At 50.4% G+C, this 14,533-nt stretch overlaps 1 protein-coding gene across 3 annotated transcripts in view; it reads right to left on the bottom strand.

Moving 5' to 3' along the window:
• The window catches only part of SP1 (Sp1 transcription factor), a 33,109-nt gene extending 21,758 nt beyond the window's left edge, over window positions 1–11,351 (bottom strand). Inside the window, exons 1-3 of one of the 3 annotated variants that reach the window (XM_065419049.1) lie at window positions 11,301–11,351; window positions 7,638–7,738; window positions 5,212–6,691 (exon numbers count right to left, since the gene is read on the bottom strand). In XM_065419049.1, coding sequence (XP_065275121.1) covers window positions 5,212–6,691; window positions 7,638–7,718 — 1,561 coding nt within the window. In that variant the 5' untranslated portion in view covers window positions 7,719–7,738; window positions 11,301–11,351. Of the gene's footprint in view, window positions 1–5,211; window positions 6,692–7,637; window positions 7,739–9,568; window positions 9,602–10,200; window positions 10,278–11,300 lie in introns of those variants that run through there. The other 2 variants (XM_065419047.1, XM_065419048.1) reach the window with 2 other exon arrangements.
• Between the last annotated feature and the right edge of the window lie 3,182 nt (window positions 11,352–14,533).

Below are 14,533 nucleotides of genomic sequence, written 5' to 3' on the forward strand. Positions count from 1 at the left end.
ACTTTTTAGTATATTTAACACCATTATAAATGCTGGATGCAAAGCGGGGGTCTGGGGTGGGGGCTGACCGCTCGCGACCCCCCATGTAATAACCTCGCGACCCCCTGAGGGGTCCCGACCCTCAGTTTGAGAACCCCTGTCCTAGAGGATTTAGCCACACAAGAGTTAGGGAATTCTAGAATTAAGGTAGTGTGTGCAAATTTAATTCTACCCACTCTGGCATACACAAAAGTCTTGCCCAAGATCACACAGGGAGTGTCTATAACAGAGCCAATTAAGAACCCAGCTCTCCTGGGTCCCAATCCAGTGCTTTTGCCACAAGAGAACATCCTTTCTCTTCTTACAACCCTCTGCCCCATTTACTATTCATCCACAACAATGAAAGAAGCAGAAGTCCTATAGAACAAGTACTACGTGAAATTGCATAGCACACAGGAGCAGAATTAATATTGCACAGGCACCCTTATTTCTGGTACCTGCCAACTCTTTAGCACTTGACTTTGAACCTTGGTTCTTTTAATTTTTTTAATTCCCTTGGATTTTAAGAGAAAACTGAAAGGCAAAAATTGTATCACGTGGAGCCATACTGATTCCCTGCATAGATGATCAGCAGGGTTGGAAACCAGAACCATTAGATCCACAGTACAAACCATTATCACTTGAGCTACAGGAGTATAACTAATAGCAGTAGTAGACTTATCTTTTCTGCATGGACTAGCCATTAAAGGTACATACAACACACACCTCGCCAATGGCTTACACAACTATTTGAAACACTGGAAGTCGGGATTCCCCAGTTTTATTTCCTAGCTCTGGAGGGAATGAGATCTGGTGGTTACAGACAGCACCAATATACACACACACATTTAGCAAACTCATTCAGAATGGCTGCGGAGAATATTCGAATCTCTAATATTAGAGACCAGGGTTCTATCCCTCAGCTCTCCATAAGTGAGCTTGTGCAACCACTCAGTTACTTCTGTTAAAGGAGGAAAACAATATTCTTACTCAATAATACAGCCAAAAGCCAGGAAGTGCTCAGTGTTAGTGGAAGAACCAAGCTGATAGCTCTGCACTCCCAGCTCCCACTGCTTCCCTGAGGACAGGGGGGCAGCTTTTGCTCCTCCCCATCTGGTCTCTGTGGGGTCCAGGAGCAGGCACAGCGTACAGGATGGGTCAGTGAGTATTCTTAGTGCGGGTGAAATGCTCAGCGATTTTAGCAGCAAACCTCGAGCAATCTCTGCTGAGCATGTACAAATTATGATGTTCAGAGTCGCATAATTTGGCAAGATCCGGTTAGGTTTTGATGCAGACAATAAGGGCCGGCACACTACTGATTATATACGGCTATCTCCTGACAAAATTTCAATTTCACTTTTCCCTTCACCTCACTCTCTGAAGCGCATTAACAGTTTGTGCCAAAACGTTAAAAAAAAAAAAAAATCAGTTCTTTCGCAGAGTGCAAACATGGAAAGTCCCAGCACAAATTGTTTAAGTTTGGCAGAGTGATAAGCAACAGGGGTTCAGAATAGAAAACGTCAGGCAACTTTAACAATAGGCATCACTTCCAGCTCCGCCTATTTATATCTCACCACATGAGAGCGTGGCCAAAGTAGGTTCCCATATGTCCCTTGAAGCCTGCACCACAATATCTATCAAACACACCGAACTAAACTAAATCAAAATGTCACCTGAACATCATATCCTCCAAGCTGAGGACAAAGGCCTCTGGCCATCTCTGCTGCAGAATTCATTAGGTCAGACAATTAAAATGTAAGGCAGCAAACGTGTCATCACAAATGAGGGGTTTTCCACTAAAAGCAGCCCTCTTTCTGGCTGTCAGGGTTAAAAAAAAAAGAAAAAGGGAACATGGCTGCTCAGCAATAAGCCATCTAAGGCAGGGGTGGGCAAACTACGGCCCGCCAGCTGTTTTAAGCCAGCTCTCGAGCTCCCGCTGGGGAGCGGGCTCTGGGGCTCCAGCCGGGGAGCAGGCTCGGGGGCCGCTCTACAAGGTTCCCAGAAGCAGCGGCATGGCCCTCTTACGTGCTCCAATGACCCCCCTCCAGCATTCCAACGGGAGTTGCAGGGGCAGCGCGCAGAGCCGCCTGGCTGCGCTTCCGTATAGGAGCCAGAGGACATGCCACTGCTTCCGGGAGCCACCTGAGGTAAGCGCCACCCACAGCCTGCGCCCCTGAGCCTCTCCCCATGCCCCAACCCCCTGTCCCAGCCTTGATCCCCCTCCCACCCTCCGAACCCCCTGGTCCCAGTGCAGAGCACCCTCCTACACCTCCAACTCCTTATCCCCAGCCCCACCCCAGAACCCTCACCCACCCACTCCCGCACCCCAGCCCGGAGCCCCCTCCCACACCCTGAACTCATTTCTGGCCCCCCCCAGACTCTGCCCCCCCAATCAGAGCCCTCATCCCCTTCTGCCCACCAACCCCAATTTTGTGAGCATTCATGGCCCTCCATACAATTTCTATTCCCTTGGGCCAAAAAGTTTTCCCACCCCTGATCTGACGGGTCATCTCCAAGACAGTTCCTCCCTGATCCACCCATCAAGGGCAAAGCCATCTCACAAATACAGGAACTAGGAGTTGCCTATATGCTTCAAAGCATGTTCTGTACCATAGCGTGTTTAAAACTGAGCAAGCTGAATAGGCTCAGAGCAGGCAGCACAGGATGTACTTGGGAGGATCACGATGTTATAGTACTAGACAATACTAGTGAATCCACTGAACGCAGAAATCAGACAAATGAAATGACAAAAACAGGCCCTATACCACGCACACAAACGGCTTATGAGAAAGATACACATTCATGTTATTTCGCTGACTTTATACAGTGGAAAACCAACAATTACAGTTAATCAGATATGAAAACAGCTCGTAGACATACAAAACCCAAATCAATTTAACAGCAGTTCAACAGGTCACAAAACACTGCAAAACAATTCCAAGGAAGTGGCTTTATTTTCTTTCATGAAGGAAACTGAAGTTGAATTGCGCAACATTTAAATTGCTTCTAAATTACGTGACTCACTTGAGTGGCTGCATTTTTAAGTAAGATACAAAATGATGTGGCATGCACCATCCTAAGAAGCTATTACCAAGCAGAGACGAGAGTTTAAAAAAATTACTTTTCAGCATTAATTTCTTTCACTGAGTGAACTTAAGAAATGCTCGGTCTCAAAAGTAGGAACAAAATTTCCGAGCGTCAAGACTAGCAAGACCATAAATGCACATTGCACTATGACACCATAAGGCAATACCAACTATCAATTGTTGAGAGGGACCATTTGTGAGAAGACAGTAGTGATTCAATGGAAACAATCAGGGTTCTTTGTGCCAGTCTCAACGTTTGAACATCTCCAAGTAATGAGATCATAGCATCTTATACCCACCCCCACTTTCTTCTGACCACACACTTCAAGTCACTGTATGGAAATTCCCAATTTAAGATGAGGAAGAAATATTATAATGTTCCCCTAATTTGACTCTTTTGCCTTGTAGTTTGCAACCCTGTCTGGCTTATCCCCTGGGTCAAGGGCATCAAACTCATACTGAATTCCACTTTTAATTATGCTCCGTATTTGCTTAGGCCTCCATAATGACCATATACTGCCTCCAACATACAATGGATCTCTTACTCATGTCAATAAGGGGTTTGGGCAAAGATCAGGAGTAGAATATAGGCTTTATTTAGCAACTGAATTTTACTTGTCCATAATTTGTTTAGGGCTTCATTGTTGCACTCAGCATTACTTAGTGGGAGAACATCTTCCCTTTTAGAATCATGGCTATTTCTGCCTTTTGGTTCTCTTCTTTCCTCAACCTCCTCTCTATCTATCTCCCTCTTCCCTATCTGGCTGAGATCTCTCCCAATTCCCTCCTTCCCTGGGCTTCACTCCCACACTTCACAGAGTCACAGAGTTTAAGGCCAGAAGGGATCACAGATCATCTAGCCTGACCTCCTGAATATCACAGGCCACCAACACCACCCACACACTAAACTCAACAACAGAAGTGAGACCAAAATATATGAGACCAACGGATTAGACAACCATGTGTTACAGGCAGAGGGACTGAGATGCACCAGTGCTTGCAGCTCCTGCCCTGTCAGGGAAAGGATTAAATGAGGTATACCCAGATAATCCCAGCAAGTGACTCTCACGCTGCAGAGGAAGGTGAAAAACCTCCAAGGTCGCTGCCAGTTTGACCTGTGGAAAACTCCTTCCCGACCCCACATGTAGTAATCAGTTAGACACTGAGCATGTGAGCAAGACCCAGCCAGCCAAACAGCTGAGAGAGACAGGATGCTTGGTGCCACCCAGCCCTGACCCACCCTGCCATGGCCATACCTGAAGCTTCAGAAGGAGGAGATTAAAATAACACCTCCCAGAAATGCATTTGGGGAGAGGAGCAGGGGGAATCCCTTTCTATCCTAACCCCTGCGGGTGACTGGCTGAAACCCCAAAGCTGAAACACAAGACATGCCTGCCACAATCACTTCCCTCCATTTCATTTGTTAAAATGATCAGCAATGAAGGAGTTAACCTTCATAATTGGATTTTGGTGTGAACTCCAGATTAAGGGAGAGTGGGCAGTTAGTTCACACCTCTTCAGGGTTCCTTTCAGGTTGTCTGAAGATTCAGGGAGCCAACATTGCCTCTGTAATACTTTGTTCCTATTGCGGGACTTCATCTTCACAACTATGAAGGGTAGAAACTTTTTAAAATGGAAGCTTAGATTCTGCTGAATCTGAACCGGTCACATGGCCCACAAACAAAAATGGTCAGATCTGTCTTGCAGACTGGGTGTTTGACACCTCTCCCCCAGCCGGCTGTGTTGTCTGGACACTCCATGTCTTTGGGTTCCTCCCCTGATAGCAGTGTTTCTCAACCCGGGGGGTCACAGGACAGGTTTGAGGGGGGTCACAAGCAGGGCCAGCATTAGGGGGTAGGAACCAGGGCAATTGCCAAGGGGCCTTGCAAAGCTAATTCACGTGGTTCAGCCCCATGCCCCGAGCTTAAGATGGGGGGCTCGGAATTTTTTCTAGCGGGGGGGGGGGAAGGGGGTCACGATTTTTTTTTTTTTTAAGTCCAAAGAGGGTCATAAGCACAGAACGGTTGTGAGACACTGCCTTATAGGAAGCGAGATCAGAAACAAAAAGAAAAATTCAGAAGCCATTTCAACAAAACGGCCAACTTACCAGTGGCATTGGCTATAGCCAGCGGCAGCCCTTGTAGCTGATGTACCTGGATTCCAGATGCTCCCAAGGCACTGAGGTTAATGGTCTGAAGGCCTGGCATAGAAGACAGCTGAGCGGCGTTTACAGTGACAGTGCCACTGGGGAGCGAGGCAGAGGCTATTGGTGTGAGCGTGTTGGTGTGCCCCGTCTGCCCCAGAGATACTCCCTGCATTGGGGCCAAGGTGATTGTCTGAGCTTGGGGATTCTGCACCTGAAGATTCTGCAGCTGAATTGTCTGCCAGCTGACCTGCCCGTTTGGCCCCACAGTAGGTGTTCGAATAATGATTGGCCCAGAGTTGGGGAGTGCTTGAAGCTGAAGGTTCTGCAAAGCATCTTGGGAGATGGCTTGGGTGGTAAAGGTCTGGCCAGAGAGTGGAGCAGCTTGGAGGGCCTGAATGGTTTGCCCTCCCTGGACAAGCTGAGGCTGTACTAGGATCTGCTGCTGGGACTGTTGATTTTGATCGGCATCTTTCTGCTGACCTTGCTGAAGTGCCACGCCAGAAACCTGGTTCTGTAGAGAGTCCGAATTCTGAATGCCGCTAACCCTCTGGGGTGTCTGGACCTGAACGTTTGTTCCCATGGTCCCACTGCTGGAAAAATTCATGACGCCCATGTTACTGCTGGTGGTCGTGGTAGAGTAGCTGTTGGCATTGGTGAAAAAAGCACCAGAGCTGGCCAGGGACGTCACTATGTTGGAAGAGCTGATAGCAGCACCAGAAGTCGCTATTTGAGAGCTGCTGTCTTGAGAGCCAGAGCTACTTAAAGTGACGGTCTGAGAAGTGGGCGCCAAACTGGCGGCAACACTGCTGACAGGCAGCAAGGTGATATTACCATTTAAAGCCACTGGGACATTTGCCACATATTGAGTTTGTCCCGAGAGGGCGTTATTAGCCAAGCCAACCCCCTGGATTGGGACAGCCTGCTGCAGCAGATTTGGCATGGCGGCTATGATATTGCCTGTCCCGCCTCTGTTTGTAATGATCTGTTGATTTGTCCCAGGGATGATCTGAAGTTGGCCAGAGGCATCCTGCTGGACATTGACTTGGGCTGGGGTGGTGGCAAACTGCAGCTGCTGCCCATCAACAGTTTGAAACTGTGGGATCACCTGGTACTGAATATTAGGTATAACACCAGGCAAACTGGTCAGCACCTGCTGATTCTGCAAATTGGGGGCAGCAGCAACCACATACTGCCCAGCTGTCACCGGTCGGTTTTTTGGTGACGACTCGCTGCCATTGCTCCCTTGCTCCTTGGATGTCCCAGGGACAGTGGAAATGATTTGCCAACCATTTGTAGTCTGGGCAAGCTGAGCGGCAGCAGCTGTGAGGTCCAGCTCACCTGAGCCCCCCTGCTGGCTCTGGGAGCTGTTGGAGTTCTCATTGGGAGACTCAATCCTGCTGCACGTGGCTGCCAGGAGAGCCAGGGGTGAAGGCTGGGATTCCTAAAGACACACAAGGAGGAGGAGTTAAGTATCCATTAGCCAGCCCAGTTGGCAGTGCAAAATAAGCAAAAACAAGGAGAAGCGTTCAGCTAAAAACCAGGGAAACACCCCGTAGCGACACACACACACACACAGAGCTGGAAAATACAACTGGCAAACATAGGGCTATCAGGCACAAGCAAGTGGAGGAACATCAAAGGAGGAAGGATTTCAATGAACACAAGGAGACACATTAGAAATTGCCTTCATAGTTCAGCCCAAGACCAGGAAGTTTCCCTCTGCCGTGGTATTTGGCACATCTCCAGAGGAGAGATCCTAAGAGGCAGTACTATTGCTACTAGGTACCTATGGGCCTTGAGACCACGCATCCCCTAGAAAGAAAAGAGGTTTAAGGAAGGGGCTACCATCACTATTTCTTGGAGGAGGTGCAGACATTTTAACATTGGCAGAGGTTTTGTATATGAACAGCCACATTCCATTCTCTATAGGTTCTCGTACCGTGCTCATCAGCATAGCATCTGAGCACCTTCTAGGTGGGCATTAAGCAACATGATTAACATGTCACATGCCTGTTCTTGCCTCCTCCCCCCAGGGGGAGACATGTGTGCAGCGAAGTGTTTGTTTTGAAATTACACGCACGCTATATGTTATACAAGGTCAAAGAAGTGACTGATATCCCCAGTCTTAAAACTCTCCTCTCTCTATCCCAAAGCTAGCCCCTACCCTTTACTATAGGTGCCACCACAGGGAGCCTCGCCAAACAGAAGTCATAGGTTTTTGCAGTCTCACCGTGTGCATGAGGACTGCCAGGGTACCACTAACCTGCCTCCTTTCAACAGCAATAAGGTGTAAGAGGCTGTCCCATTTAGCTATTCACTAGTATGCATGCGATCCCCCAAGATCTCGATCCCACTCCCCACCGGCACCATACAGGGACTCCACTCACCTGACCCTCACCGTTGCCTCCAATACTACTGCTTCTACTACAAGCACTTTCTTCTTCCTTCTCAGACTTCACAACAGCCATTTCTTCTGGACTCTCTTGGTCTGCATGGGGAGGAAAATGATAAATACGGTTACAATCAAATTGTAAAAGGTTTACGAGAAGCAGAGTACAGGGAAGGGCTGAGAAGGGTGATGAGAACAGTTTAAAAACAGGAAAGTTAAGGGAACAGAGAACACCCAGGCGGGTAAAAACAGAAAGAAGGGAGGTGGGACTAGAAAGGGGAAGGAGGGTCTTTCTAAGTACTTAAAGGGCACTAATCACCCCCCTAGTATCTAGGCACTCAACTGGACAGAGAGAGGTAAAGGGCGGCGGGAGAGGTCAAGGGAAGGCTTGAGAGGATGGTGAAGGGGGAGATGGTGAAGGAGCTAGAAAGGGAAAGCAGAAGAGGGGAGGGGGACTGGCAAGCTGGAGAGAAAAGAGAATGGGGAAGAAACTGACAAATGTGGGGTTAGCACAGAACCTCAATGAGGAGGAAGTGGGAGGAACACACTCCCTTGCCTCTCTCAGGTTCCTCCCCATTCCACGCTTGCAAGTCCCTTCTGCTCCCTTCTCCACCCCCTGGGTTCTCCCCTCTATCCCCATGCCCTCCCTTCCTCAGGTCCCCACTGCACCTGCTCCCTCCCTCCCCTGCCCTGAGTGTTCCCCCTCCCACAGACCTGCCCAACCTCCCTCCCCACAGATTCCACTCCTACAAAGGTTCCCCCTACACCTGAGGACAGTGATTCTCAACCAGGGATACATGTACCCCTGGGGGTACTCAGAGGTCTTCCAGGGGATACATACATCAACTCACCTAGATATTTGCCTAGTTTTACAACAGGCTACGTAAAAAGCACTAGCAAAGTCAGTACAAACTAAAATTTCATGCAGTCAATGACTTGTTTCTACTGCTCTATATACTATACACTGAAATGTAAGTATAATATTTATATTCCAATTGATTTATTTTATAAATATGGTAAAAATTAAAACAAGCATTTTTTCAGTAATAGTGGGCTGTGCCATTTCTGTATTTTTATGTCTGATTTTGTAAGCAAGTAGTTTTTAAATGAGGTGAACTTGTGGGTACGCAAGACAAATCAGACTCCTGAAAGGGGTACAGTAGTCTGGAAAGATTCAGAACCACTGCCCTAGGATCTTGCCCCACTAGGCCTCTCTCCTCCCCCAAGTTCCTGCTCTCCCCCCCCCCCCGAATCCATCCCACAATGATTCTCCCCTCCCCCTAGATCCTCCACAAGGGCTACCCCTCCTGCCAGGACTACCCCATGAGGGTTCCCCAGTTCCCCTCTCCTCCCCACCATACCCCCAGGAACAGGATCCCAGCCCCTTTCTTCATAGGATCCATCACACAAGGGATCCCCCCTCACCCCTAGAATCCTGCCTCTCCCCCCCTCCCCCGGGTCTGTTCCACAAAGGCTCCATGTGAGATTCACCCTCACGCAGGTTCCACTCCCTTCCCTGAGATCCTCCCTCCCCACTTCCAGGTGCCTTCCCCCAGGATTATTCCCACCAGGATTCCTGGCCATCTCCGCCCAGGCTCCCTCCCCATGAGGGCTCTTCCCCAGGATCCTGGTTCCTTTCCCTATGGGAGCCACCACACAAAAACTCCTCCTGTCCGGGACCTCCCCCAACAGGGTTCCTCAGAAGATCCACCCCCACCAAGATTCACTCCTGCCCTACTGGAGCTCTCTCCTCTCTGGCAAACCCCCCCCCCCAAGGCTCCTGGCAACCCTCCCCACGAGGGCTCCCCCTTCCCACTGGGATCCTCCCGCATGACAGCTTCCCCCCCCCCAAGGGACCCACCTCACGAGAGTCGTGTCCCCCCCCAGCCCAGGTCCTCCCTCAAAAGCCCCTCCCCCGGGGATCCTTACCTCCTCCCCCAGGGATTCACCCCTTAAGGACTCCGCTTCCCCTGAGGTCCTTCCCCCTTGAAGGCTCCCTGCGAGATCCACCCCCACGAGGGATGCCCTCCCCCAGGATCCTCCCCCACGAGGGCTCCCAGTCCCTGCGAGATCCACCCCCACGAGGGATGCCCTCCCCCAGGATCCTCCCCCACGAGGGCTCCCAGTCCCTGCGAGATCCACCCCCACGAAGGATGCCCCCCCCCGGATGTTTACCCCCTCCCCCGGTGACCCACCCCACGAGGGAACAAAGGTCCCCCCTCCCCTGGGATCCTCCCCCATCTCCAGCCCCCTCCCCTCGTGACCTCCCGCGCGAGGTTTCTCCCCTCCCCCCGGGCTCAGGTACCAATCCCTCCCGGGACCGCCCCCACGAGAGTTCCCCTCCCTCCGGGGATCCTGGCCCTCCCAGGCCCCCTCCCCCGGGATCCTCCCCCGTCTCGAGCCCCCTCCCCCCGGGTCCCACCCCCGAGGGTTCCCCCCTCCCCCGAGTCCCTCCCCCTCAGGTCCCCTCGGCCCGGGGGTGGGGGCTGGCTGGGGCGGGGCCGACCGGTCGGAGTCGGCCGGACTCGCGTCCCCCGGGGCTGGGGTGGTGCCGTCCTTACCGCTCATGGTCGCTGCGGGGGGCGAGCCCAAGTCGCTCTCGGGGCGGGGGGAGGGGCGGGGGAGTCCGACTCGCTGACGAGGCAGCCTAACCCCGCCGGTGACCGCCAAAGGGCTGGCGAGGGAGGGACTCGGGGAGCTGTGCGACACGGCCCCGGCCCTGAGACACGCCTCCCGACTCGGCCCCGCCCAATCAGGAGGCAAGGAGGCACCCTGTGGGCGGAACTAATGGCGGATGACAGATTGCATGGCTAATGGAAAACCAGGCGGATCCTAAGAGGGAGTGGTAGCAGTCCACGAAAAGCCCCGGCCCTAGGATACGCCCCCTTCGCGGCTCCGCCCAATGAGGGAGGGCAGCGGGAGGAACTGACGGAGGCTGTGGCCAATAGGAAACCAGAAGGCCTATTCGGCGAAGGGAGGGACGAAGGGATGAGGCGAAAGAACAACTGACGTGACAGATGGCCAATCAGCGATCATGCAGCCTCCTCAGGAAACCCCGTACGGGAGAGGCTTGGAGAGCATGGAACGAAGTCGTGATTGACGTGCAATTTGACCAATCGTCCATTAGGCGGGCTTCTAAGACGCTAGCTATGTAGGGAAGGCGGGACTAAAATGTAATTGACGCGAGACAACACCAATGAGCTATCAATAATGTGAAAGGCGAGGGAAGGCGGGATTAGAGTCTGACATGTAGAGCGGCCAATCAGCGATCGGGCGGGATGCCAGGAAAGGGATCAGAGCCAATGAGGAAGGCGAGCAGACCGAAATCGACCTATGGGAACGTCGTGCGGGCGGCTGTAAAGGGTTCGGTTGAACCCCGGGAGGGAGGGTTGGGTTGGCCGGCGCTGGGGAATGTGGCTGAAAAGGCGCCATTTTATGTTGAGCTCCGAGCGCCTGTCCCCGCCCCCATTTAGTAGAGGAGCCGCCCTGCTCGTCCGCACGTTTACACAAGCGGCGTATGGCGCGGCGCTCCCCGCACAGCCCGCCCCGGCCCCGCTCATAACAGCACGTGCCCCACAGACCCTGTCCCCACAACACCCCGCCGAGCCCCGGAGACGTGTTATCAGCGCGTCCCCCGGCCCAGTCACGACAGCTGCCCTACCCTGCCACGACAGCACATGCCTCCGAGCCCGGCGCAACAGACTCGTGCCCTGGCAGCAGCCTCTTCCCCTCCGACTCCGTCACGATGGCACGTCCCGCCCCCTCCCTCCCGAGGCTCTGTCGTGACAGCACGTTCCTCTGCTGGGACCCCATCAGAGCAACACGTGTCACCCCGAGATCCTGTCATGTCAGCGCCTCCCCCACAACAGCCTGTCACATGTCCCCACGAGTCCCTGTCATGATAACACAACCTTCTTGACCCTGTCGTGACAGTGTGTTCCCCTAGTGGGACCCCATCAGAACAACATTTGTCGCCCCAAGATCTTGTCATGTCAGCACCTCCCGCATAACACTCAACAACACGTCTCCCTGAGTTCCTGTCCTGACAGCACGTGCTTCCATCATGTCAGGATATCCATCCCCAGGATGCAGACACATCACCCCAGAACACAGTCTTGTCACAGTCTGTCCCGCAGAGACACAGCCTTGTCACCCCCAAATATCACAGCATCCCATGAGTGTGTAGCCCTCCATATCCCACTGGGACTACTACACACGTCTCCTCAGGACTTACACATGTCATCCCAAGACATTATTATGGGACATTGTAGTGTCCTTGAGAGCCCTTCCATGTCTCCCCAGGACGTAGACATGTTATTCTTAGATGTCACATCGCATGCCTCCCGTCAAGATATTGACACAACACACTGAGACCCTGTCATGTCAGCATGAACGTCTGAGACACAGACGTCCCCCCAAGACATCCACTCCATGTTCTCCCAAGATGCTAATGTGTTTCCCCTAGATGCCTGCGCATCCCCCTAAAATTCTCCCCACACCACTCCCTGCCGCCCCAAAACACTGTGGTGTTTCCTGAGTTGTCACCACATCTCCTGTGTCCCCTAAAACGCTGCCACCGAGAGTTCTCTGAGGGTCTGGGCCCACCTTAGTGTGGACAATGTTCTCCCTGCCAGGCCTCACTGGAAGGCCAGGCCCAGCGCTGTGCAAGAACGGAAGCCACGTTCTTTCCCACTAACCTGCCCATGAGCCATTCAAAAATCATGACACAGGCTCCCAAAAATCATGAGATGGCTTCAAAATAATAAAAGTCGTCTGCTTTTTCTTTGCCTTTGTTGCTCATTCCCAGCTTCTGGCAAACAGAGGCTAGGGACACCATTCCTGCCCATCCTGGCTAATAGTCATTGATGGACCTCTCCTCCATGAACTTATCTAGTTCTTTTTTGAACCCTGTTATGGTCTTGGACTTCACAACATCCTCTGGCAAGGAGTTCCACAGGTTGACTGTGCGTTGTGTGAAGAAATACTTTCTTTTATTTGTTTTAAACCTGCTGCCTATTAATTTAATTTGGTGACCCCTAGTTCTTGTGTTATGAGAAGTAGTAAACAACACTTCCTTATCTACTTTCTCTACACCAGTCATGATTTTGTAGACCTCAATCATATCTCCTCTTAGCCGTCTCTTTTCCAAGCTGAAAAGTCCCAGTCTTATTAATCTCTCCTCATACGGATGCCATTCCATACCCCTAATCATTTTTGTTGCCCTTTTCTGAACCTTTTCCAATTCCAATATATCTTTTTTGAGATGGGGCGACCACATCTGCACACAGTATTCAATATGTGAGCATACCATGGATTTATATAGCGGCAACATGATACTTTCTGTGCTATTACCTATCCCTTTCTTAATTATTCCCAGCATTCTGTTCGCTTTTTTGACTGCCACTGCACATTGAGTGGATGTTTTCAGAGAACTCTCCACAATGACTCCAAGATCTCTTTCTTGAATGGTAACAGCTAATTTAGACCCCCATCATTTTATATGTATACTTGGGATTATGCTTTCCAATGTGCATTACTTTGCATTTATCAACATTTAATTTCATCTGCCATTTTGTTGCCCAGTCACCCAGTTTTGAGACATCCTTTTGTAGGTCTTCGCAGTCTGCCTAGGTCTTAACTATCTTTAGTAATTTTGCCACCTCACTGTTTACCCTTTTTCCAGATCATTTATCAATATGTTGAATAGGACTGGTCCCAGAACAGACTCCTGGGGGACATCACTATATACCTCTCTCCATTCTGAAAACTGATAATTTATACCTACCCTTTGTTTCCTATTTTTTAACCAGTTACCAATCCATGAGAGCACCTTCCCTCTTATCCCATGGCAGCTACTTTGCGTAAGAACATTTGTTTAGGGACCTTGTCAAAGGCTTTCTGAAAATCTAAGTACACTATATCCACTGGATCCCCTTGGTCCATATGCTTGTTGACCTCCTCAAATAATTCTAGTAGATTGGTGAGGCATGATTTCCCTTTACTAAAACCATGTTGACTCTTTCTCAACAAATTATGTTCATCTATATGTCTGACAATATTGTTCTTTATTATAGTTTCAACCAGTTTGCCCGGTACTGAAGTCAGGTTTACTGGCCTGTAATTGCCGGGATCATCTCTGGAGCCCTTTTTAAAAATTGGTGTCACATTAGCTATCCTCCAGTCATCTGGCACAGAAGCTGATTTAAATGATAGGTTACAGACTAGTTAGTGGTTCTGCAATTTCACATTTGAGTTCCTTCAAAACTCTTAGGTGAATACCATCTGGTCCTGGTAACTTATTGCTGTTTAATTTATCAATTTGTTCCAAAACCTCCTCTAATGATACCTTAATCTGGGACAGTTCCTCAGATCTGTCACCTAAAAAGAATGGCTCAGGTTTGGGAATCTCCTTCACATCCAACAATGAAGCTGGAGTTCCACCAGGGATGAATTACTGCACTGCCTTCCCGATTGTATGTTGTTTCTTGATTTATCCTAATATTGTGGCAGTCAATGGGGTCAACTAAGGTGAAATTGACACCTTTTTGAACGAATGAGGTGCTGAATGGGTAGAGTTCACACCTAGCTGGGATGAATGGGCCCGAGGTAGGGGCATAAAGACACTTTTGCTTGGCTGGCAGCAGTTTTCTGCAGTTGTTCTCAATGCTTTCACAATTCTTCTTATTTTGTACTGCCTACAGAGACCAATCATAAATCAGAAAGCTGCTGCACTTGTGTATAGTGGAAATGCAATACACCAACATAAAAAGTGGAGGTGACTGAAAACGGCAAGGTTTGCAGACAATTTGATGGTCTTTTATTGTTTGTGCCATGATGACAAATACAAATAAGTCTGGTGCACTCGGCCAGTGGCCACAGCGTGAGTACAATCCC

The sequence above is a fragment of the Emys orbicularis genome, chromosome 19 (assembly GCF_028017835.1).
Source record: "Emys orbicularis isolate rEmyOrb1 chromosome 19, rEmyOrb1.hap1, whole genome shotgun sequence".
Classification (NCBI taxonomy): Eukaryota; Metazoa; Chordata; order Testudines; family Emydidae; genus Emys; species Emys orbicularis.